The following is a 25,207-nucleotide window of genomic DNA, read 5'->3' on the forward strand; positions in this document are numbered from 1 at the left end:
CTCTTGAACAGAAGAATCTTGTTGTGTCTTGTCTGGTCAAGTGCAGAATAACGGTGGCAGAATGGTTTCTGCTGGTGCTATGGAGTATGGGTTTTGTAAAGGAATAAAGGAAATTAATTGACCAAAGTATTTTGAGAACAGACTGGCCAAGAGCTGCTTCCAAACCAGTTGTGCCCTTGGTCTGCAGGCCTCTCTATGGAATCTTTACTGAAGTAGCAACTGACTCAAAGGGGAAAAATAATAATCACCTCCCCATCTACACTACAGTAAATAAAGCAGATCCAAGCACAGGTCTTGTGTGGCAGGATTTTAAAATAAACAAACGCATCAACACCAAAACAAAACCCAACCCAAAAAGCCACAAAAAATTGTGGTCCTGATTTCAACTTGATTCATTTTCAAATCAGTAACTGAAAGGCAGATTATAAATGTGGTCCTATTTGACCAGATTTCAGCACAGAGCCAGCCACACTTCCAACTGCTGCAGTTTATGTAGCCAAGTGTTCCATGTAGAGTATAATCTCTGCTCATATGGGAGATTTTGTAATGGTTTGTCTCAGCTGCAGAATTCAACCAAACTGCTGATAGCATCTGGTCTTGGAGATTTATTTTTATGAGTGTACCTTATTGGGCATTTAATTGTTTGTTACATTAGGCGATGAGAATGCATTTATTCTATCAAAGAGCTTCAAAATATCTTTCCTTTCAGATGGAACTGCATAAAGTGGTCTGACTCAGTGTGGCAGTATTTTCCAGTTACTTTTCTTTACTGATGAAGAAACTCTTAGCAGTTTGGATCAGAAATCATAGTTTCCTATGAGCTAACATACCATGGTTTGCTTGACTCAGATGTTTGGGGCTTCTCCATTTGTTTTTCTGGGCTTTCAAAATACAGTTCAGTTTTACTGAAAGAGATTTCCTAGATTGTTTTCTTTTTCTCTGCAAAATTAGCTTTTACTTAACATGGGTTTAAATTTAATTCATCTTTAAAACAAATAATAAAAACCCAAAGGAGAGATTTTTCTTGGACTGCAAAATAGTTAGCCAAAACTCTGCAGATTCAGTGCTAAAAGTCAAGTGGTTGCAAGTTTAGTGGAAAGGTGTGCTCACAATGATGGAGAATGAATCATTGGCTGAATAGAACCACCCATAACACGAATTTGCAAAGGATCCTTTACATTGGTGTATCCCTCTACAAGTACTTATATATATTCTACTATCTGTCACAAGAAATTGTTATTAATGGCTTCGGTTGTTTAATTTATTGAATGTTGTTCAGCACTGTGAGCAGGATTGTTAGACAAGATTAAACTGCTTTGTCATGTGCCATGTTCCAGTCCACATGAAAATACCAGCTCTGCTCAGTCAGTTGTTTTGAATGAAAGCAACACCTTCCATAAACCAGGATAAAGCTGGCAAGCAGGGCACATGCCACAGCAAGAGGACAGGAGAGGAGAAATCTCCTCTAGTCCTCCTGTAGATTTGAACATTAATCTGGAAGTTCTGGAATTTTTACTCCTGGGAAATACACCCAGTCACAAGTTGAAGCTTAATATTTGTAAAATACTGTGTATTGACCCTGATCTGTAGGTAAAGTGATGCTTTCTGAGTTTCCAGTAAAGTCCTTTTTCTCTGAGCAGTAAATTTGCTTTTAATTAAGAACTCAACTACTCAAAATGAAATATTTCTCTGTGATAACAAGATCCATTAATTTCTGGGTTCTATATTTTACAATAGTCGTTTTTAAATCTTTCAGCTTTTATAAGTCAAACAACGTACAACGGTTCCACTATTCAAGACCAGTCAGAAAAGGATCTGTTGACCCTGAAAATGAATTTGCTGTAAGTAAATTAATGACAAGGTGATGGATGTAGTTCTGGTAACTGTGACTGAATTGTGATCCTAGCTCCTTTCTTAGGCTCAGATTGCTCATTACAGACACTTTAACTAGGATCTGGTTCAGAAAAACCAAATGCAAGACTTCTCTACTTCAGCATGACTCCTGTGTACTTAATTAGACATCACTGTTTCAGTTGCAGGTAAACATTATGTAGTTAAGCATGTTCAGCATGTTTGTGTTAAGCAGTAACATTTTCTGGTACAGATTTTCATTATGAAACAAGGTGACATGTAAATAAATATCAAATGCTTTGCTGCCTGTGGTTTGCAGCACTTCCATCAGCTGCCAGCCTGCCAATGAGGTGAGTGTTGCCTGCTTTCATCAGTCCTGTGCAATCTCGACTGATGAGAGAACTGCCTGTGTCATTTTTACTCCCATGCCTAATGGTCGAATGCTGAGGAATGGCCCTCACTCTTCAAATAATCTAAGAAATCTATACCACCATGAATTACTTTTCAATGTTAAGCATAAAAATGTGGTAAATTTCTGTAATTTCACTTTACAGGTGTCTGCTATTTTATGGTTTGTTTTGAAAAGCATCCCATCCAATCCTTATGGCTAAAGCTGGGCTCTTGGCATACTGGTGGGAAAAGCCATTTCTTTCCAAAATGTACAGTTTCTGTTATGTGTGTGCTGATTAACAGAGTCAACACTTTCATGTAAGAGCTTCCTACCTGCTGTTAAATCAACACTTCACACACAAACTCTACCCTGACATGCCAGAATGTATTGTCAAGACTCAGGATGCACCTTGACTTCCTTTCCAAACTAGAGAGGTTTGAGCTCATATGTACCTTGAAATGGTTTTACAAAAACTAAATTATTGATGTTTTCATTGTTGATGATAATAGATAAGATGCATGTTTCCTTCAAAGAGGTGGGAATTGGGATAGGTGGAAGTGTCTTCATTACATCTGTTATGGTGTTTCTCAGTACTGGCAGTTTTGATGAGCTGATACTGAAATAAGGTGCAGCAGGGTAAATGCAACAGTGGCTATTCCAAACTATTCTAAAATACCAACAGCCAGTCTTGTTCAAAAAAGAAAAATGAGAGGAACAAAAACAAAGTCAGAATGCTGGCAAGTTGTTACAGGGCTATTACTGCTTTTAATTGCAGAAATACCTTTTGAACATGAAGGGAGGAAATATAATCTGGGTAGAGGCGAGAGCAGTTCGTTTAATGTCAGTCATTCCATCTGTACAGGCAAAAATAGGAATACAGACTAAAAGATTCAAGGGTAATTTTCTTTTTCCCATGCTTTGTGCAGGCTCTGTGCCTGAAGATGGCCTAATCTGAAATCAGGAAAATTATTTGTGCAAGTTGCTGCGCTAGATTAAGTTTGCAGTGTCTTTTTATGCAAAAATATGCATGTTTTCCATCTACATCCATTTCACTCTGACATCTCAGAAGGCAGAAATGATTAAAGTTTCAATCCTGATCTATCATTTTCTCCTGCTATGTTTTTTTTAATAGTCTATGTGGATTGAGAGGACATCATTTGTTACAGCCTACAAACTTCCAGGAATCCTGCGCTGGTTCGAGGTGGTCACCATGTCACTCGTGAGTATTAACGTGCCCAGAGCCCATCCAACTTGCAGCCACTGAATCCTCATGTACAGGCCAGCTTGCAAAACTGTCACACAAGGCCACTGTAGCTTATTGTATGCATACAAAACTGTTGTTATTTACCTTTAGTCTTTCTACTGTTCAATACATGATCAACATCTCTTATGTCTGATTTATAGTTTCAGGACCAAGTCCTAAGAGAATTGAACTGTGTGGGTTTGCTGAATTGCAAAACTGTGGTTCATTTGTGGGATTTTTGTAAAACCAAAAAGACCTGTTTATATCTTTATGAACCTTAGAAGTCTTTTGTTTCTTTACAGTCCACAATTAGTCCTTTAGAGAATGCTATTGAGACTATGTCCACGACGAATGAAAAAATTTTGATGATGATTAACCAGTACCAGAGTGATGAGAACCTCCCTATTAATCCACTTTCCATGCTTCTGAATGGAATTGTTGATCCAGCTGTTATGGGTGGCTTTGCTAAATATGAGAAGGTAGGAGCTTTGGAGTCACTGCAAAGAACATTCTCACGTGCATCATTTCATAATCCTCTTACATCCTTTGTTAAAGGGGCAGCACAGTGTGGATGGGGAATAGGAAAGCCATAATTCCATCAGTTAAGGGATCCTCATATCCTCCTTTCCTGGTCACCTCTGTCTTTGAAAGCAAACCAAAATAGCTGAAGCCATTAATTGATGTAAATCATGATACTCCAAATCTGTGCCTTTTTAGTTTCACTGTAAACTTAACAAAAGAAATGATAATTGGGTTTCATAATAAGGGTCTCAAACTCAGAAGTGTTGGATAAAGACCTAACACATTTTAACCAAAAAGAGCACCTCAGCTCCCAACTGATAGAGGGAGGAATTCTCACCAGCAGCATCTGGCTAAGGACCATGCAGATGTCTCTCCTCTTTGATGACCAATATTATGATCACCAGCTAGGCTCTGTGGATTAATGATGGTTTCTTTACCTGTCAAAATGATGGACTGTTTTTTTTGTTTGTTTGTTTGTTGTTGGTTTTTTTTTTGTTGTTTTTGTTTTTTTTTTTGTGTTTAAGGCTTTCTTTACAGAAGAATATATTAGAGACCATCCAGAGGATGAAGAAAAGCTGAATAGACTCAAAGATCTGATTGCTTGGCAGGTAATTTCTCACCGACAGCCACCACTGAGGCTTTGCCAGTGGTTCCTTTGTGCCATTCCTCTCTAGCAGGAGAAGATAGCATTGAGATGATTGAGTCATTTCTACTTTTTTTTACCCCATGAAAGGTATTTTGTACTCATCTGGAATGGTTTATCAAAAGCCACATATAACAGACTACATTTATGGTTAAAAGGGCCAGGATTTCCAACTTGGGTTGTATTCCTGAAGACAAAACTGAGAGCATGACAAAAGTCATAATGATTTCATGAATTTCTGGGGTTGGCAAATGTCACACACTCTCTTGGGAAACAACTCTTTCCTAGAGTATTTGCTTTTTGTGGAGGGTTTTTTTCTTTTCTTTAGAAACCTTAATGGAGTGTTTGCTTCTCTCAGAAATTATTTTCATGCTCAATGACCCTTCAAGATAACTGCTGTGTGTCTTCTGTGTGCAAATAGCATGGAAGACTATTTGGAAATACTTTTAAGCTCTATCTCCAGAGGAGAACTGAATATTCTCCCTATACTGGCAGCACTGAGGTTATTTGGGTTTACTCTTTATTATTTTATATATAGTGTATATATGATAAGACAACCGGCCTGCAGAACCCTTTTGTCCTCAAGGAGGAAAATGCACCTATGGGAGGTGATGGCAGAAAAAACTCTATTTTTGCTGAGATTCAAGGGAAAATGGCTCTTTCTGTTGACCTGATAATGATAATGGAGCAGAGAAAAACATGACCCCAGAAATGATCCATTCTATTTCCATTATCTAGTCCAAAATAGAAACCATTGCTATCAATAGACAGAGGGATGGTAAGAAATAGTGAGAGTTCATCTGGGGTTTTACTACCAGAAATGAATGGCTCAAGGTATTTCACCTCACATTCCATGTCTCATTTTTTGTACTTACTCACAAAAACATCCCTGGAAACATCCAGGGTCAGGTTGGCTCTGAGCAACCTGCTGGGCTTGTCCCTGTCTATGGCAGGGAGTTGGACTGGATGACCTTTAAAGGTCCCTTCCAACCCAAACTACTCAATGATTCTATGATTCTGTCTCTCTTTCATAGATGAGAAACAGCAAAAATTTACCATTTATTCCCCTCTCAGCCTTGAAATGAATCTTCCAAATAGTTTAATGGAATTGTTTGTACTACTTTTTAATGTTTTTGAAGTTTCTTCCTGTTTTATTTTGATTTATCTCAGTTTGGTTATTAGTTTGAGTCGTACCTTTACAGTTTCTCCTGTGTCATTGCCCACCACACCTCTGTGCCTTGTGGCTTTCTGGCCATCAGAAGTACTCAGTGGATTAGTGGTATTGATTGACCATAATGCCAGCTGGCATTAGGAAATACGTGGTAATTTCTGCCTATCCCTGCAAATCCCTCTGAGGACAAACAGATCTGTCAGTAACAGATGGGCTTTAATACCACGTTTTTAAAAGTTATATTGAAATTGAACTTCCATGAAATATGACCAACGAGATGGGTGGACCAATGTTCCCAGTATTTACTGAGTCAGAACACAAAAAGGAAGCATGGAATATAAGTGGATTTTACAAAAAAACCCCAGATATTAATGCAAAGTACTAAAAGCTGAAGTAAAGCAGTTAGAAAAGGTTTGTGGCAGAAGGGGAGCTAAGAGTGTTTTACACAAATCTCATACCATTAAAATACATAGAAGAGAGAAAACAGCCTCTGTGAGGCAGCCAATATTTTCAGAAATTTACTGGGAATACCCATTTTCCATGAGCCTTCTCCATCTTGTATTTGCTGCTCAAAGCCAATATCAATGGGCAAATCCACCTGCCAGTCACAGGAAGAATTTTGCAGTTGATTTACCAGATAATTTAAACAGAGCCAGAGAGGTTGTTGGACCCACTTGAGAAGTCTCACCTCTTTTCTTCTTTTATTCCTCTTAAGATACCTTTCCTTGGGGCTGGAATTAAAATTCATGAAAGAAGAGTTTCTGATAATCTTCGTCCTTTCCATGACCGGATGGAGGAATGTTTCATGCACTTAAAAGTTAAAGTGGAAAAACAATATGGAGCCAGAGAATTGGTATTACTCTCCTTTTAACCTCTACCACCATTTCCCTTTATTTAATATACATCTTGTTCTAAACAAAATCATGCTTTTTTTTTTTGCTTGTGGGTTTTCTTGTGCTCTGAAGGTAGTAGGATCTGAGTTGCATCATCCAAGAGCTGATTCAATTCTCTGACATCAAATATTCCTCATTCTGGAAGATTTTTACTATACATTATTGTGACTTAAAGTTGCAAGTCTTTTCAACCTTACTGAAGAAGTAAAAGCAAGTTCTTATGTTTGTTCTCTTTATAATTTTTCTTAGTGGTTTAGGGCTTTGATCTGCAATTGATGTCTCCCTGTGCCAGCCACTTCCAGCTGTGCCGTGAAGTAAAACCTGCCGTGTGTATAATACTGTAAATACTAGTTGAGAAGAAATGGAAATATCTGGGAATTGAAGGATAACTTCTGAATACAAACTCCCCAGACAATTCTTGAATAAAATATTCTATCTGAGTTGTGCAGGCTAGCAAGAATGATGTTGCCTGGCTTTTGTGATTAAACACCAGTTACTTTGGAAATTATTTTATATTGTTGCTTTCAGCATTGGTGATTTTACAATAGGACTTATTTCTACTGTTACAGGGGGAAAAGTAGCAAGTTTCTAACCTAAATTTTAGATATGTGCTGTGTTATATACCTGTATGATGAAAATTCTATATATCTATCTGAGTATGGTTTTTGTTTTGCAATAATAGAGGCTGCAATTGCAATAATTTCCTTGAAATCATGTCATTGCGATGATAATTGCAATAACAGAGGCTGTAATCTACAATCAGCAATCTTGCCTCTTGCTTGAACCCTCCAGCACTCTTAGGGACCAGCACTTAAAAAAACCCAACCTATTTAAAATTTTGAGGAGAACGTACTTTGTGAATTGAGTTTGGGAGGTTTGAAGAGTAAGAATTCATCCAGACACAAGATAAATCACAGTAATTAATGGGAGCAGACAACTCCTTTCATGCCAAGTATTAAACATCTGCACAGTCTTCAAAACCTGGTGTGAAAAGGATGAATTGGAGATCCCAGGGTTGTTTGACAGAATGTGTTTCTCTTTTCCATCCTGTAGCCAGAGTTTGATGACAAGAGGGTCGGACGGCCAAGGTCAATGCTGAAATCCTACCGTCAGTTATCCTTTATCTCCATGTGTTCCATGAACTCAGACTGCAGTACTCCCAAAAAACCTGCTTCTGAAAGGTTGGTTGTAAATACAGTACAAATTCTTTTTCAGTCCTGTTTTTTAATCAGTTTTATGAAAGGAAACAAAAAGATTTTTAAAAAAGAATAAAGACCGCCAGCAGCCTTTTCAGACAATACCAACGTTATTTTTAACTGTAGCTATCACTTCCTCCAGGCTCAAAACTACAGCATTTCTATTTTAATAGACAAAATGTACTCAAGTGTCATTGAAAAAAAAAAAAGTGGCATTTCATTTTCAGAAAATAAGTATTTTAAAAATTAAATTACTTTTCAAAAATTTATGAAGATCGGGGGTTTTTTACAAGTTTCTTTTTATACAGCTTTTAACTTAATTAGCATCTTTTTGTTTATAAAATGTGAATAGGAAAGGAACAACCTTTAAAAACTTGAAAAGGAGGTGGAACATTTTAGTAAAGTCTGTAGTAATGTAAAATGCTTTGCCTAATGTGCTTTAACTGCAGCACTGGAAAACAAAAAGACTTTTAAGTTTGAGAGAACAATTATGGGTATAGCTTTTCCATCCACAGATTGTTTTGTTCACTTTATAAATTATCTTTCAAGTGCATAGAACTTCTTCCCAAACAGGGTATGTATAAAACTGAACTTGTTGAGCAGTGTTTGATTATTTTTTTAAACATCTGATCTCCCTTTTTGAGTAGTTCACTTTGAAAAAGTCCAGTGGTGTATGACCCTAATGTGGAAGGGTTGGTTCTTAAGACACCCCTTTTCCTGGCATGTTTGATGGCCAGCCCAGTGTTGAACACTCCTCACATGCTGAGATTCCTGAGGCTGCTTCTCCTGCCCCTCAGCTTCCCCTCCAGAAGGGTGGAGCAGGCAAACATCATTTGTGTGCTGCAGTAAATCAGGACACCTCTGACAGAACCAGACAAGCCCACTGAAGCAACTGCATCAAGCACCTGGTTTTAATTCTTAGGATGCTAATTTGTTTCTGGGAAGCACAGGTCAGCAGACTCACCACACTACTTGATTTATCAATTTTTATGTTACGAAAGAAGTTCAGTCCCATGTTCCAAAGGCTGATCACATCAGCAGAGAAGGGAGTAAAGCCAGAACCAATTTCATGGGCTTTTTTTTTTAATGAGAAGTAGCCCAATTTTTAAACTGTAAAAATTAAAGGAAGAGAGAAGGTGGAGGGGGGGTTAATCCCTGGGTGTGTGCATTCTTGTCTGATATGGTGAAACAAATAGCAGGATGCATTTAAAACATGGCAACAAATAGCAATGCTCTGTTCCACTTTGGTTCTTTTAGAACCAGAAGAGCATGGCTTGCTTTCAGCACCAGCATCACCACACATCAACTTGCCATGTGAGCTCCACTCTGTTTAGTTTAGGAGTTCTTAAGCTGATGCACAAATCTTTAAACAGGGATTTGAGCTCATTTTAAAATTTTAAATTCTTTGCTACATTTTAAGAGTGTCATTCTGCCTGCAGGCATCTTATTTGTATCTCCACTTGCCAGCTGCTGAAGCACATCCTATACTTTTTGCCAGCAGTTTGCGAGGCTGCCTAGAAAGTAGAAGGAAAGAATGACCCTCATTTATATTTCATGGGGAAATGACATCAGAATACCAGCAGCTTTTAAAATATCACTCAGCAACTTGTACTTCCTTTCTTTTGCTCCTGCAGCTTTGATCTGGAAGCAGTGCTACCAAAGCAAGTAAAAGCAGAATCAGAGGAGACTGCTCCACAAAATAATCCTCATCCTGAAGTCAAGATGAGAAAGTCCAAAAAAAGAACAAAAAGAAGCAGTGTGGTGTTTGCTGATGAGAAGACAGCAGCTGATATTTCTATCTCTGAGATGAAATGTGTATGTTACTGATTTAGAGTAGTATTTTATAATCCATTAAAATCCGTTTCCTTAGAAAAAGAAAAATATATCCTAGAGAACTGCAGCTGTCATAAAGGGAAGTATGCAGGATGCAGAGATGATCTGCCCTGCCATGAATGAAACATGCAAGATGCTGTGGAGGAAACAAATCAGTGAGAAAATCAGAACATCTCTCCTGGCTTCTGGTGACAGATAACAGAGCTCTGAGGCTGCAGATTCGGAGCCTGGTTAGCTCAAAAAGGAGCACTGCAATGGGAGGGTTAAGCTGCTTTCCTGTGGAGAGGCAATTGACTGTGCTGACATTTCATGGCAGCTCCTCGCAGTCAGGGCTATTTCAAAAGTGATGAGCCCTGTACGTTTTGTACCTTGTTATGGAACATACAGCTGTTAGGAAATTGCAAGATTGCAAACAGCACTCCTTAAATGGTGCCAGACTGAAGTTTGGAAGCACTGGCATCTCCTGCTCCATAGATCATCCAAGTGCTTTTATTGCACTGCTGGATCATTACAATGACTTATGTAACTTACACTGGGCCTTTTTATAGATACAGTTTAATCCTCAGGAGAATTTTCTTTTGGTATATATCCTCTTGATACACAAGCCCCATCTAAATTAAAGAGTCAGGCAGTAACAGATTGTTGAATTACATGGAGGGAGCATAAATAATTTGATCAACTGTTTGAAGGACTCATCAAAGGTAAAATGAATTGAGTAGAAAGCCAAGATTGTTTGGGGAAGCACAGAGAAACTCACAGATGATTATGACTGTCTATCACTGCATGTCCTTATGCAAAAGGGAGATAAGCACAGTCCTGCTTTGAGAAGCACTGATACACAAAACCAAGTAACACCTTTGGCTTTTGATTAAATCAGATAACACATGCACCAAACTGTGGGGATCACACTGTGTATTGAGTTAAAGGACTTCCTTCTGCTTCAAAAAAGTAGTGACAAGACTTTGCAGCAGCCAAGCTGGGTATGTTAATGCGATAGGGAAAAATGTTTTCAAAACTTAATTTTACTTTGCAGATCACACCCAGAGTTGTCTGATGGTATTATGCCAAAAATAGAGTAGAAATTCAGGTTTCAGATCACAGATTACTTCTGTAACTTTTTTAGAATATTTTTTTTCAATGTAGAATGAGAAGTTTCTAACTATAAATTATCTGCAAAATTGTTGCATGTTTTTAGATTGCATGTAGTATGATATATGGACCAAAGTCTCAGTTCATCATTAATGCTGTGGTTTTTTATTTAACAGCTGTCAAGGAAATATGAGTTCATGAGTGACACCAACCTCTCAGAACACGTGGTGGCACCTCAGAAAACTTCTGTCCTCAAGCAGATGAGCACTGTCAGTCGTTCTATGCCAACTATCCCAGGTAAGGTGCTTACACTAGGGTGAGAGTTTTGAACTGTACTGGGAGCAATGAAAAAGCAATGAAGGGTTTGCTCCAAGCAGGGCTGGCATCTCTCTCCATCCTTGTGAAATCCACTGGGACAAAGATTATAACTGAAGTGTGTACTGTGCATGTGAGGCTGGGCTGCTCCAAATGCTTGGTAACACCATACCTGTGCCAACATGCAGATTCTAAAACTGTTACTCCTGGAGCTCCAAATTTCACTTCCTTGTACAGTGTGAGCATTCCTGCTGCCTAGAAAGAGGCAAGGTTTATTCAGCTTCCCTGCTCTGTAGGGTCTCACGAGCAGAAACAAGGGCTCACAGCCAAGGGCAGTGTGTGAAACAGGGGGAAATGCTCCATGCTTTGCTTTGGGGGATGAATATCCCCAGAAGTTGCCCCATAACAGGATTTCACCTTCTGCTTTTGAAGCCAGAGAGGAATCCCATAGATTCCCTCACCATTGGAGGCAGGGGAAGCAAGATAACACAGCTGCCCCCCAGACAGATGGGTGGTTGTGTTAAAGGGAAGGGAAAAGTGTGACTAAAGTTGGAGCTCATCTCTAGGCTGGGGCACAGTGAGAAAACAGACACAGTTTCAGTATCTTTTAATCCCTTGTTCCATAGGCCATCCCTTTTCTTAGCCTGCATTTCACCTGTCCTGCTCACTCTCCCTCTCTTTCCAGATGCCTGTGACAGATGTTTAGCACAACACAACAGACTGTCATGGCCCACTTCTTTGTCATGTGTTTATCTATTTTTAATTCTTTGGCCAGATTGGTTCTTTTTTCCCCTGTTCAGTTTCAATGTATTGAAGTTTATTGTTTCCCCATTATTTAATTATTTATTCTTAGGTTATAGTTAGATTAAAAATGTCTCAATTTTTCCTAATCATTGCAATAGTTCATTATTTTGAGTTCTGTTTTGTCTTACACTCTGGCCGTCCTTTTTTGGTTCTGCTTTGTGTAACCAATATTGTTTCCATTCTAAGGATTAACTCTGTCTGTCAGCACTGTGGCACCCGATGAAACAATTGTGTCACAAAGGCTGAGCCAGCCAGTGTTTCCTACCACCTCAGATGGTGACAAGAAAACCATCAAAAGAAGGAAAGTGAACCAGTTATTTAAAACAATGGTAGGTTCTGTGTGTTTGTGGGGGGGGGAAGGAAGTGCTACATGTTCAAAAATTCTATGCTGTGAAAATTAAATATTTTTGAGATTAATAGGCTCGTAAGTCAGATTCTGCTTTTTTTTCCTTTGTGCTTTTGTCAGACAGAGTGGGGTGGAAGCTCAATGTGGAAGCAAAGCTGGCTGTGGCAGCGCTTCCAGCAGGAGGGTGCAGGGATGGAGGGATGGAAGGGTGAAAGAATGCAGGGATGGAGGGATGCAGGGATGGAGGGATGCTGGGGTGGAGAGAAGGAGGGATGCAGGGATGCAGGGAAGGAGGGATGTGGGGAAGGAGGGATGCAGGAATCCGGGGATGCAGGGATGGAGGGATGCAGGGACGCAGGGACGCAGGGATGCGGGGATGCAGGAATGCAGAAATGGAGGGATGCAGGGAAGGAGGGATGCAGGGATGCAGAAATGGAGGGATGCAGGGATGCAGGGAAGGAGGGATGCAGGGATGGAGGGATGCAGGGATGCAGGGAAGGAGGGATGCAGAAATGGAGGGATGCAGGGAAGGAGGGATGCAGGGATGGAGGGATGCAGGGATACAGGGATGCAGGGATGCAGAAATGGAGGGATGCAGGGATGGAGGGATACAGGGATGCAGGGATGCAGGGATGCAGGGATACAGGGATGCAGGGATGCAGAAATGGAGGGATGCAGGGATGGAGGGATACAGGGATGCAGGGATGCAAGTATACAGGGATGGAGGGAAGGAGGGATGCAGGGATGGAGGGATGCAGGGATACAGGGATGCAGGGATGCAGGGATGCAGGGATGCAGGGATGTAGAAGATGCAGGGAGGTACCTGGGTGTGCAGTTCCGCTCCCGCACCGCGAGAGGGCGCGGGTGGCCCGCCGAGCGCCGGTGCCGGCAGGCAGGGAAGGAGGGACGCGGCGACTCCCGGTGGGATCGGACGGGGCCGGGATGCGAGAGTCGGGCTCGGAGCGGGCTGATCACGGCACAGGGAGAAGATGCTTAGTGGAGGTGCTTAATGGAAAGTAGAAATCGGCTCCCGCTGGAGTCGTCACTCTTGCTTAAAGCCGGCTGCCTTCCTTTACAGTGAGGAACATTTCACTGACGTCTGAAATTTTCATAAAATTAAAACTATTTCATTTAACTCAGTATTTGACAGCAAAAAAAGTGTATCCAGAGCAGCTATTCGAACATAGAATGTGAAAGTTTTCCTCCTTTGAAGGTAGGGGGAGGGTGACAATGCAGATGAGGGTAGCTACCAACGTGCATTACTGCATAAGTATTCTGGGTCACTTGCAGTATTTTACACATCAACTTTTCTGATCTTTCAATGCAAAGGGTTTGATGTTTCGGTTTGTTTTTTCTAGGTAATAGATTTCACTTATATTCGATACTCTCTGCAGTGTTGTTTGGTTTTTAAAAAAAAAAATAATGCCTTCAGGGACCATAGAGTAACATTTAGGAAAACCTTCAGTTTAAATGTGTTCATAATCTATTTTTCTGGTAGAAACAAGAATAACCTATCAATTTGAAGTCTATAGTATTTCACTTACATTCAATTTATCACACACTTGCTCTTTTTAGACCCAGGAGTTGCAGCTTTTCAGCACTATCTCATCCACTCACATTTAAAATTAAATAGCATATAAAGTACAGAGGATAGAATGTTCGTTCTTACATGGTGGAAAAATGACTAACTAAAGCTAAAAACCCAGTTATGAAGTGCTTCACTGCATGTTTGGAATCATGTGGACAGGTTTAAATACAGGTTTAAGGTCTTGCAGAATAGAGAAATTAATTCCAAACATGCAGGATTTGGTCAATGTCTTTTTTCTCTAGCTACAGCTTAAGCCACAAGTAATTAATATATATATATCACTGAATCCAACACAGAATCACTTTTAACCTATAAAAATCTCTTTTGGTGTTTTTTTTCAGCGCATTTCCAAAGTTCTGGAAGATGGAAAACAGTCTGTGGAGCAGCATTTCAAACCTTCATCAACAGATCTGTGATCAATTTTTACAAGACCACTTCTCAACAGAAAATAATTGCATCTACCTACAAATATTCCATTTTAGAGCACCATCCACTCTAAAGAAAGGCACTGATGGAGAATATGAACATCACCACCCATGGGCTCTGAGAAGTTACTTGTCATACAGATACAGGAATAACATTTGAGGAAAATACTGCAGGATGTGTCCACTGGGATCTGAACAGAAGCCTCTGGTTGTACAGGCCAAAGGGAACTGTGTGCTCCCTGGGGACAAAGCTTGTTCCTGGGAAGTGAGGTGTATTGAAAGGGCATCTGCAATGCTCACTGTGTAATGCAAGTCGGGCTCTGTTCTTTCCAGAGAGCAGAGGAGTTATGGTTTTCTGGAGCTTGTACAGGCCACTCCAGATATCCTTAAACCCTCACTGGCAGTGTAGCCAAGGCAACAGGTGGCTCAGCCCAAAATAGCCACTGACAATTTACTGTGTGGCTGCAGCTGGATTTACAGCCCTCAGATCCCTGTGCTGCTCCCAGCACGCTGCTCTGTATCCTCAATCTTTCCCCAGTGATGTCCATGGCTGTGACACCATTTGCCTGAGTTCTTTGCAGAACAGCAGCTATTATGTGGAAAACATGCAAAAGTTTATTTAAACATGTACAAATTGACCTTACAGCCAGCAGCACAATGAACAAAAGCTACATTTTCTGCTGTTCAATAAAATGTTACAAATCTGGTTTATTTGCCCTGACCCTTTCTCCCTGACATCTCCAGGTATCATCATATAAAAGGTAATAGGTTTTTACTGACAGCAAATGGAATTCTATGAGCCAAAGTTTTCTGGTTTTAGATTGATTTTCTGTGTCTTCCCACCTCATGAGGTAGAGTTGGGAGGTGATGCCTCACTGGTGTGAAGCACCACAGCACTGCAGGTCAGCACCTCAGGCTTTTTATAACCTGTCAGTTCTTTCTCTTTCTAAGTGTTTTATCCGGATAGAGGGGGATCTAAAAGTGAATAAATGATTTCCTTCACTCATCCCTTTATGTTTCAGACACCTACATAGGTTTATACTAAGTAAATAAAATATGTTCATGTACAGTGTTGTGGATGGGGGGACTGCCTTGTTGCCATTTCTATGGATTTGGGAAAGACAAAGAGGTTTAAGTTATTCCTTGCTGTGGAGTTGAGTCTATGGAAAGACATCTGTAGTTTGTTTAAGCTTAAGTTTTTCTATCAACACTTTAACATACAGTGTGAATAAATTAGTTTTATGAATTTAGACTCTGCAAGTTGTCGGAGTGAAGCTGTTTTCTACAGGAACAGTTAGTGATTGTTTTCTGTGAGAGGCTTGGAATATTTGCCATTGGAACTAATGCTGCACCTTCACCAGAATAACCATAGACAGCAAAACAAAATGGGCCCAGTTTTAACACTACAGTGTTTGGCATGAATTCTGACAGACTTTTTGTTTCATTTTGTTTCATTTGCTTTCCACAGCAACTTGATAATGCTTCTGAAGAGGCACAGAGGAGGAAAAAGGCTTTCCTAGGAAAAAGGTTTCTGTTTAATAGAGAAGGTTATCTGTGAGTGAGAGAAAGTGAAAGGTAGAAGGGTGCACATTTAACATCTTGCTAACCTGGGGGAAGAGGAGGGAGGGTATCAAAACTGTCCTTCAATATTATCTGCAGATACTTTAAATACAGCACAAAATCAACAAGTATTTTAGAAGAAAAGGTTTGGTTCTACTGGAAATGAGATGATGAAAAGAATGATTTATTCTTTGTGAAAATACCAGTTAAAGGTTACCTTTTGTTTATTGTGTCTTGCAGATACTTTTTCAGGTGAGTGGGATAATAGAGTTTTACCTCTAGCTGTTATTATAAATTGTTATTGAAATACTGTGACTCAAAATGAAGAAGTAGGAAGAATGTAAGTGAAAGAAGAACCAGAAACAAATACTAGGAAGGCAGGAGCACAATGTCCAAAGGAAGTTTGGTGTTGGGTGTTAAGCCAGTGGCTCGAGATTTGTGCTTGCGTTTTGCTCAGGTTTTAGTACCGTTTTTGGTGAAGGGTTTAGATTCTCATTCAGTTTACTAAATATCAGCAATAATTCTTCTTACTTGTCCCACACCACAGATTGTCCTCCTCTTGCCAGCCCAAGTTTCAAGCCTGAAATCCTGTCAATCAACTCCGAGCAGAAAAGTAAAATTAACCAAGAAAAAATAGCTGCCAAAAACACAGCATTCATAGAACTGGAGTTTTAAGGATGTTTGGACAACAAGCTCCAGCCTTTCACAAGTTTCCAAAAACTGTGGATACTGACATTTAGTCCAAACAAATGACATAGCAGCGTGAAGGACAATTGATGCCCTGGGATAATAAAGTGCCGGTATGGCAACATCTATTTAAAAATGTAAATCAGCACTGATTGCTGCCATTTCTGTCACAAGCTCAGCAGGGCTTTAGTTCATGTATGTAGAGGGGAGGCACAGAACCTGTATTTGACATTCTTTGAGGAGAAGCACAGAGGGCAGAAATTTCCTCCAGGACAGGGTCAGGCTTTGGCTGCTGTCGAGGGAATTAGTGCAGCAGGAGAGGCTTCATCTCTCACCGTGCAGGTCAGGAACACAACCACATTCTCATGTGCTTTTCTGTACCAGTTATTTCCCTTCTCTTCAACATTTCCAACAGTCTGGCTGGTGACAGCCTGCTTTGCTCTCACGTGGCACTGAGCTAATGATGGGGTTGTGTGAGTCTGTAACTAATGAGCTGTTTGCAAGGGCAGGAAAGCTGCACGTGCCACTGAGATTTGATGAGCTGACCTGCACGGAGCTGTTACACTGCAATGACCTAAGATGCATTTAAGCTGCACATTGTAGTTCAGTTTAGGCAGAAATCTCAGTTTTAGACAGACACAGGTACCTGGGTGTCTCTATGGAGTGTACCACCATGTTAGAGGTGCTGGTCCAGCCCCAGGAGCTGCTGTGTCAGTGCAGCACAAGGTCTGGTCACATACGGCAAATGTTGGCATTTCCTCACGTCAGGGTACTCAGGAGTATCTTCATCTGACTTGGGTCTCCAGCCTGCCCTCGTTTGTGCCATGTAGTCATGCTAAGTTCTTATTATGAAATTATGACCTAAATATTCATTCTGGAGGGAAATTAATGCTCTTAAAATCTCGATAAAAATTAGCTGGTGTGAGCTATAGGAAAATGGTCAGAGTCTAAGTCAATAAGGATCAAGTTTCTGAGAAGGAAGGAGAGTTTTATTAAAGATTTTACAGACCTTAGGAACACATTGTTCTGGAACTCGAATGTGTGATAGACCTGTGTACCTGCTCGACATTGAACTTTTATCCTATCACACACACTCTGTAATCTGCTTTATTAGACAGTGGAAATTGGGAGTGAGTAGAATCATAGAATGGTCTGGGTTGGAAAAGACCCTAAAGATCAACCATTCCCAGCCCCCAGTGGGGGTGTTGGTGCCACACTGGTTATTCTGTGAGAAGTCCATTGACACATTAGACATCATGGTATCTCTGTTTTCATTTGTTCCACCCTAATCACGGGATGAGGGCACTTTTAGAAAGAAGAGATGTTATGTTTTTAGAATAGCATGGTAGGAATGAGAAAGTGATTTTGGTTTTTATTAAATCTGGTTTCCATTTAAGTCAGCTAAGGTCCAGGAATTGTGTTTAAAGGCACCCAACCACATAATCCTCTATGCTCACTTCCTCTGCTGTTTTCAAGGATTTTAGCTTAACTATTATAAAAATACCAAAACATCCTTTTTTTGGTTCTTTGTTTCAGCTTCAGTACAGAACTATTCAAATGATGGAACATTTATCCCAGAGACTGATTCCATATATGCCAACGTCAATGGGAATCATCCAGAATTAGGGCATTCTGTTTAAAACAAAAGCACAGGTCAGTTCTCCAGAGTGGAGGAAGATAAAAGGAAGAACTTAAACAAACACAGCTTCTTTCTTATTTAGAAATCAAGAGAAATCAGAGAATTTAAAGCCAACTTGTGTTTTGCACCACTCATTTTTTTTTAAACCATTTCTGAGGAGGGAGGAAAACTAAACAGTTTAAGGATTCTTTCCCTCATTATTTTTTGGACGAAGATATGTCCATCTTTTTAGATACATCTCTGTTTTTAGGAATATGGAAGCCTCCTTGAAAAAAACTTGCAGCCATCTCCTATCCTGGGTGCCTTGAAGTAGTCACTCCACAGAACTTATATTTCCCTGCCAGAACTCTGTTCCTACTTGCTCTTAGGCATTCAAGGTCCTTCTGAGGGGCAACATTGAGCAACACTCCAGGGGCTGCCCTCAGCTCTAAGGAGTTCATCATCATCAGTGTTTACTGCTCTGGGGTGAGGAGAGGACTTGTTCTTTATTGACTCAGTGTGTAACTTGCTGTTCTGATTTGCTCTCATGATGCAGCGTGTGCTAAAGATTAACACTGTAAATGAAGAATTGCTCTGCAAACAAACCTCGGGTAGGCCAGAGATTTCATAAACTTTTAAATGTTAGATAAATTTAGTCAAGGTTTTAAAGTGAGGACAGTTTGATCTGATTGGGTTTTGCATAGATTTATCCTTTTTCAATGTAGTTTTTTGTCTTCCAGGATAGCTGACAGATTCTGTGTGCCATGAGGGATCTTCCCTATGGCTGACCCTAGGATGAGACAGCCTCTGAGAGTGTCTGAGCTGGAACAAATACAGTGTCTGTGATAACGATTTTTTCATGTGTATTAATGCATTCTGCAGCTCCAGATGCCCCATTATGTGTGTGGGTATTCAACCTGCATTTAGTGCCAGGTTGATGTGACAGGCATGACTGATCTTTCTTTCACAGTTAACCCTTGATAGGCCTTGCCATTGCTTGGATTAGTTCAGCTCGTGGTAGGTGGCTGTTGATGGTCTCACCATGGGTTTAAATGGTGACTGATTCCAAAGGCACAGGACAGGTGATGGGGATCAGAAAAGAGTAAGTTAAGGTATCTATGCCCTGGCAGGCCAGCAGCCAAAAAAGACTTATGTAGGTGAGGTAGTAGGAGTCTTGTACTGTTGTAACCAGAAAAAGTCTAAACAAGTCTCCATGTCTAACAGATATTTTCATGGAAGACTTTCTGCAGAGTGTTTATTTATATGTATTTAGATATAAGAAAACAGCCCTGGATAGAGCAGCTTTAGATGCAAACCTTTTAACCTTGTATTTTGTATGATATTTTATTGTACACTAAAGTGTGTTATGATTGGATACCTGGATTCAGCAAACAATGAAGGATGCAAAGCCTTACTTCAGTTGCTTTGACCCACTCAGTAGCACTAGTGCACAGTCCCTGAATTTGTTGAGTCTTTCTTCACAACTGCAGTTGGACTTCTTTCTCAAGATAGGAAAACAGGAATATTGGAGATCAGGATGGGGAAACAAAAAAAAGGAAAAAAAAAAAAAAAGGATACTAATCTAAAACGTCTCTAAATCTACCAGATTTCCACACTAAGTTGCAAAGCAAACGAAGGATTCTAATACGAAAAAGGTTTAAAATGTTTACATATAGAATGGGTTATTTTTACAGATGCCGCTGCTCCAAGCCCAGATCCAGGGGATCCCGGACAGCAGCAGCAGGACAGGAGGATCCCGCCAGGCCGGGAGCTCGTGGCCGCTGCCCGGGGCAGCCCCGCGCCGAGGCTGTGCGCTCCCAGAAAGCATCGCCAGGGGGCGATAGGAGGTCGCGACGCTCTGCCCGCATCGCGGAACGGCCGCGGCTCTCCCTGCCCGGATCCCGGGAAACCCGGGAGGTGCCAGGATCAACAGCACCCTAAATCACCCCGTTCGCAGGTCAGCTTATCTTAGTTTACCGCACTCAAACCCTGGCTGCAATAAAACAACCTTAAGTTTATCTGTGGCCGGGTGTGTCCACAGAGAAGTGCCCTGCACTTGCACCAATTCACTTTCCAGCTTTAGTTTCTAATTAATTTTCCCCAAGTGTTTGTGTCGTGCAAGTACTATAGGGCATAGAACACTGAAGAAAACTTTTTTCCTTAAAATAAAGGAAGCTAAGTTTTCTGAAAAAACCTGTGGTTCTAAAATATCTTTTATTGAAAAGATCTCAATTTGAATTGTGGAGAGGGAGGAGCTGATTTATCCATACCAGCAAATACCTTGATGCTGAAATATGACTGAAACAAAAGCATTAGCATGTTACTACTTTTTCTTCCTGTAAATCATTGAAATGCATTGAAATTAGTAAATTCATTTCATTGAAATGCACAAGAATTTAAACTTTGAAGGGTTTTGGAAGGGCGTACAGATTAATTTCTTTGGTTATCTGTGTTGATGTTCATACAAGACCTCATTTGATTTTAGTGCCACTGATTTCTCATATAAACACACATTTCATGGTGAGAGTAGAAGAACAAGCAGATAATCTGAAGAGGGAACCCTGTCAGCTGCTCAGGAGCTGCAGCAGCAGTGAGGCTGTCTAAGTATGGTTGATTGAAGTGTCTGTATTAATTTCCCATAACTGAGAGGGACTCCTTGGACTCTACCATGAGAAGGATTTGCCACAGACTGATTCTGCCCCTCTGTGGCAGACGTGACCATGTCTGTGTCCCTCAGTGCAGCAGATCCCATGGCAGCCATAGCCAGCCAAAGGGAAGCTATAGATTCTTGCCTGCCTAAGGCCTGTCACAACTGATACACGAGTCAGGGGACACCTAATCCCCTCTATGACATTTATTGTATGTTAGGAGATGGTGGAAGGCCTTTGTGGAGGTAGGAGTTATGACTACTTTTATTATCATGATTCTCACGGTCAGGGAGAAGGCTACAAGCCCTTACAAGGTTTCACAGCCTTCTAAAAACACAGTTATAAAGTTGCTCCAAAAATCCACAGTGATTTGGTTCTGGAAGACTTAAAAAGTCTAAGGGCAGTCTAGAATTGCAGCACGTATGGCATGGATCCAAATGATATTGCCTTTTCCATTAATTTAATGTTCAACTTGCCTTTCTAGAAATAAAGCTCAGTTCCCTTGTTTTGCAATGCTGTATTTTACATTTCTTACTCTTTTGTAATGCCCTTGAGATGACATTGCTTTGCCTGCTACACCTTGTTCCTTCTCATGGTGTGGTTTATTTTGTGGATGTGCTGGGCAGATGATTAGTGGAATAAGATATGAAGACTTCAAAAAGTAATCTACTGGACAACTGAGAACATAGAGAATTTTTCACTGTGTGAAAATGTCTTATTGATGGATACTGAGCTGTTTCTGAATTCAGGGTGTGAATTGTTAGAAACAAGGTGGGTTGCTTGGTGTATTGACTCATATATGAACTCTTTTCTTTTAAAAACAATTTTTCCCTCTTCTTTGTGACCATGGGAGTAGTTTGTATGATTTTGTGCTGGTGTGTACACACCTCTCCCAAGTCACAGCATTTCAGAAACACTGGATGTGTAGGTTACTTTGGAATATAAGTGGAAATGCTGAGGAATCTGAGTTGAAATGAAATTAATCTGAACCTTTCTTAACCCAAGATTTCAGATATTTTCATTTCTTTTATAGAAGGGTATTCAGTGTGAAGAAATATTACTGTTGGGTGGAGTAGAAGGGTACATGGGAGCTGACCTAAAAAACCTATGGAAAACAATGGTTCTGCCAGGGCTTGGCCTCAACCTTGCAGATTTTGGAGCTCCACTTAAGAAATTGAGAGGAACAAATATTTGTATAATGCAAGAGCTGTCAGCAGTCTTTGGTTTGACAATAGTCTGTGGTTGACCAGGCTTCCATTTGGTCGAGACGTGCACTCAGGGCCGTGCAGTACTGTACTGCACTGCAGTAAAAAGAAATGTTAAAAACAAGATGCATCCTGCCTAGTCACACCTGCTGACCCAATGCATTTTGAAATAATGATCATTAAACTGTCCCCAGCAGCAGCCTCCAATTTATTTGCAGAGTTTTTCAGCCCTAAGCAAGATCTGTTAGTGTAGCTTGGTCAGCATGCTGCCTTTTCCCAGCCTCTCTATATGGAAGCCTCACCAGTTTTCCTTCTCTTTTCTCCACTTCTGGGATTGCTACCTTCTTTCAGCCCTGCCAAAAGGAAGACTCTCAATGGTGAGGACCCCAGGGCAACACTCCTGGCTAGACTCAAATACCTCCAGTTCTGACTCAGCCACCACAGCTTGAACAGAGCTGATTCTCTCCTTGCTGCCTCCTTGCCTGCAAAGGAGCACCTGCAGCAGAAGAGCTGCTCAGGAGCATGTGCTGCAGTGACCCTGCAGCAGCAAGGTGTGTCCAGAGTACTGACAAAGTACCTTTTTCCTGGCACTGTTTGTACTCTGATCTGAGTAAATCAGGCCCAGCCAGCTGAAGGGAAGTGTTGCTGATGGGATCGTGTCCCTGCTGGAAGCTGTGCCAGCGCAGACATGCCAGGGAGGGATCAGACCTTTGCACCCCCTTTCACAGCTCCGTGGCAGAAGCCCAGAGGTGTCTCTGCACCTCCCAGCTGTAAAAGCAGCACTTGCCATCCTCAGCCCAGTCCCTGCTTTCCTGGCTTCTGTGGGACACTTTGCTCAGGTGTTCCAACGGGGGAGGGCTGTGCATCCCCAGGCTCGGGCTCACCCTGCCCTGATGCACTGCACAGAACTTCCTCAGGAGTCACTTGCAGAGGAGCTTTTACAGCCTTCCCCAGTCTCTGGATGCAGAAGTAATGCATTTTCCCTTTGTAAAGCCTGGGCCATTTTCAAAGCCTGTATTCACTCGGCACCACTTGAGTGTATTTTTATTGTAACTGCATGCAGAGCACCTCAGGGAATAAGTATTTGGATGTCACTCATCAAAGCCCATGATGTAGTTAGCTGAATTTTTACTTCTTGGAATAAATTTACAAGCTTTTCTTGTTTTCAAGGGTTTTTTTGGCAAAAATCTAATTTGTTGAGCAGGTTAAAAATGTATTATGTTTCATTTTCTCACTATATTCTGGGACTTTAGTTAATATAAATGTGGTTTTACTCATGTGAGTGTTTCTTTAATGTTTTGTTCCATTGACTCTCCTGTAAATAAAGGGGGGGTTGTTAGCAATATTTGTACCAATATTTTCAGGAATACACATATAATTTTAAAATATATCTATATGTTAGTAACTTAACTAGGAAGCTGAAGGGAAGGTTGCTCAAACAGCATATTGCATGTTTGAAACTCAGATTCTTATGATGAAAAACATTACTTCAGATTAGTTCCTTGAAGAAGGAAGCACTCACATTATTAGCTCCTGAAAAAAAATTCTTTTTTTTTCTTCTTTTTGTCCAAGTCACTTTTTGCATAGCAGTTGTCACTTAGAAAATAAGCCAGTCCTACTATGTTCCACTTAACTGTTGTCTGTTTAATGTGTGTCTCTGCACAGGTTATTTAGCATTTACATACTCTGAGCTCTCAGCCATTCAAATTAAAGTAGCAGCTTGTTTGTTGTGGTACAAATTATTTTCTGTGCAGTGAAAGCATGTATTTTTAAAGTAACAGCTGTAGAGCTGCATTTCTGAGCTGGCAAATTGGCTTGCTTTGTCATTCTGTACTCAATATTTCAGAAGTACTTCCAGTGGAACTTTTTTTCGTACCTTTCAAAGCAACAATATGGACATGACATTGGTGAATCACTAAGTGTCAGGGAATGGGGAGTCTTGGTGGTTGTGCTGCAGCACAAAAGATTAAGATGAAGTGTGACAAAGCAAAAGGCCTTTGGTACAGCCAGGAATTAAAATCCATGGGTCAAATCTGGTGTTTCTGCAGAAATTATAGGACAAGGGCTATCTGGAAGGCCCTGTCATACCAGGACCTTCTTTAATTGCATGGGTATTAAGGCTGAGGCAAGTTCTAAATGATGTATGTGCCTTAATCCAAAAAAAAAAAAAAAAGGCAAATATCGCTGTGAAGGGAACTGCAGCTCTGCTCTAACTCCAGTGCAGGCGTTCATGCAGTGAAGAGCTGCCACCCCCAGACAGGGGTGGTGACATTGCAGCTCTTCTCTTTCCTCCTTCAAATGCACAGGGTGCCTTGCAAGGCCTTAAGGATTTTTCCAAGTCATAAAAGGGATAGAAGTTTTTTTCCTTATTACTTAACTTGAAGGAATCAACTCTTGTCTGTATAAATACAGATGAAGTTATTGGAACTTGGCTAAAAAGAGCTGTGCCGAACACTGTTGCTGCTTTCCTGTTTGGAATTGTGCTGAGAGGTTTTATGAGCTCTGCACCAATCCTGCAGGAAAGAGGAAGCAGTACTCAATGATTTCCCATCTCAGTTCACCAATTTAAGCTCTAAAGAAAGGTTTGATTATTAAGCTTGAAACTTTTTTCCTCACAAGATTAATCCTTCATTTAGAGAGTTAATTCCATTTATATCAGTAAGATTACTCACGTGAGTAACCAGCTTCAGAATTTGCCTGTAGTACTGTGATTGCCTAGGGGGAAGTACAAGCAAGTCTGCAATTAAAGTTACAAAAGGAAAAGGTCTGACCTTTTGTTTTCTTTTTTCTTTTCTTTTAAGTATATATCTCTACTGTTTCGTTGACTAGTGACAATGGCTTTTATATTCTGAGGTGTTACTAACAGCAACACAAAATGGCTTTTCTTTAATAAGAAAAAAAGCTTAAATGCTTAAGCTTCACTGTGAAAGGTAGAAAGAGGAGGATCTCTGAGTTTTAACTTCAAGATGCCTTAGGCTTTCTTCATGTGCATCACATTAGTGGAAAATTCCTTCATTCACTTAAGAAGATAAACAGTTGTAACTTTCACGTTTGGTTGATGTGACATCAATGACTGACTGGGACTGCCAGCATTCCAAAAAGGATATCGTCCTCATCTGCAGCCACTCAGGGCTGTGGGGTGGAGCCTGCAGCACAGGCTGAAACATTTACAGGTGCAT

At 40.6% G+C, this 25,207-nt stretch overlaps 1 protein-coding gene across 1 annotated transcript in view; it reads left to right on the forward strand.

The window, feature by feature from the left end:
* Positions 1–15,016, forward strand: part of DOCK2 (dedicator of cytokinesis 2) — a 151,681-nt gene extending 136,665 nt beyond the window's left edge. Inside the window, exons 43-52 of the mRNA XM_069029298.1 lie at positions 1,757–1,841; positions 3,375–3,461; positions 3,788–3,964; positions 4,532–4,615; positions 6,537–6,674; positions 7,768–7,895; positions 9,545–9,725; positions 11,009–11,129; positions 12,138–12,280; positions 14,227–15,016. Coding sequence (XP_068885399.1) covers positions 1,757–1,841; positions 3,375–3,461; positions 3,788–3,964; positions 4,532–4,615; positions 6,537–6,674; positions 7,768–7,895; positions 9,545–9,725; positions 11,009–11,129; positions 12,138–12,280; positions 14,227–14,301 — 1,219 coding nt within the window. The 3' untranslated portion in view covers positions 14,302–15,016. The remainder of the gene's footprint in view (positions 1–1,756; positions 1,842–3,374; positions 3,462–3,787; positions 3,965–4,531; positions 4,616–6,536; positions 6,675–7,767; positions 7,896–9,544; positions 9,726–11,008; positions 11,130–12,137; positions 12,281–14,226) is intronic.
* Positions 15,017–25,207: the final 10,191 nt, after the last annotated feature.

The sequence above is a fragment of the Aphelocoma coerulescens genome, chromosome 13, assembly GCF_041296385.1.
Source record: "Aphelocoma coerulescens isolate FSJ_1873_10779 chromosome 13, UR_Acoe_1.0, whole genome shotgun sequence".
NCBI lineage: Eukaryota > Metazoa > Chordata > Aves > Passeriformes > Corvidae > Aphelocoma > Aphelocoma coerulescens.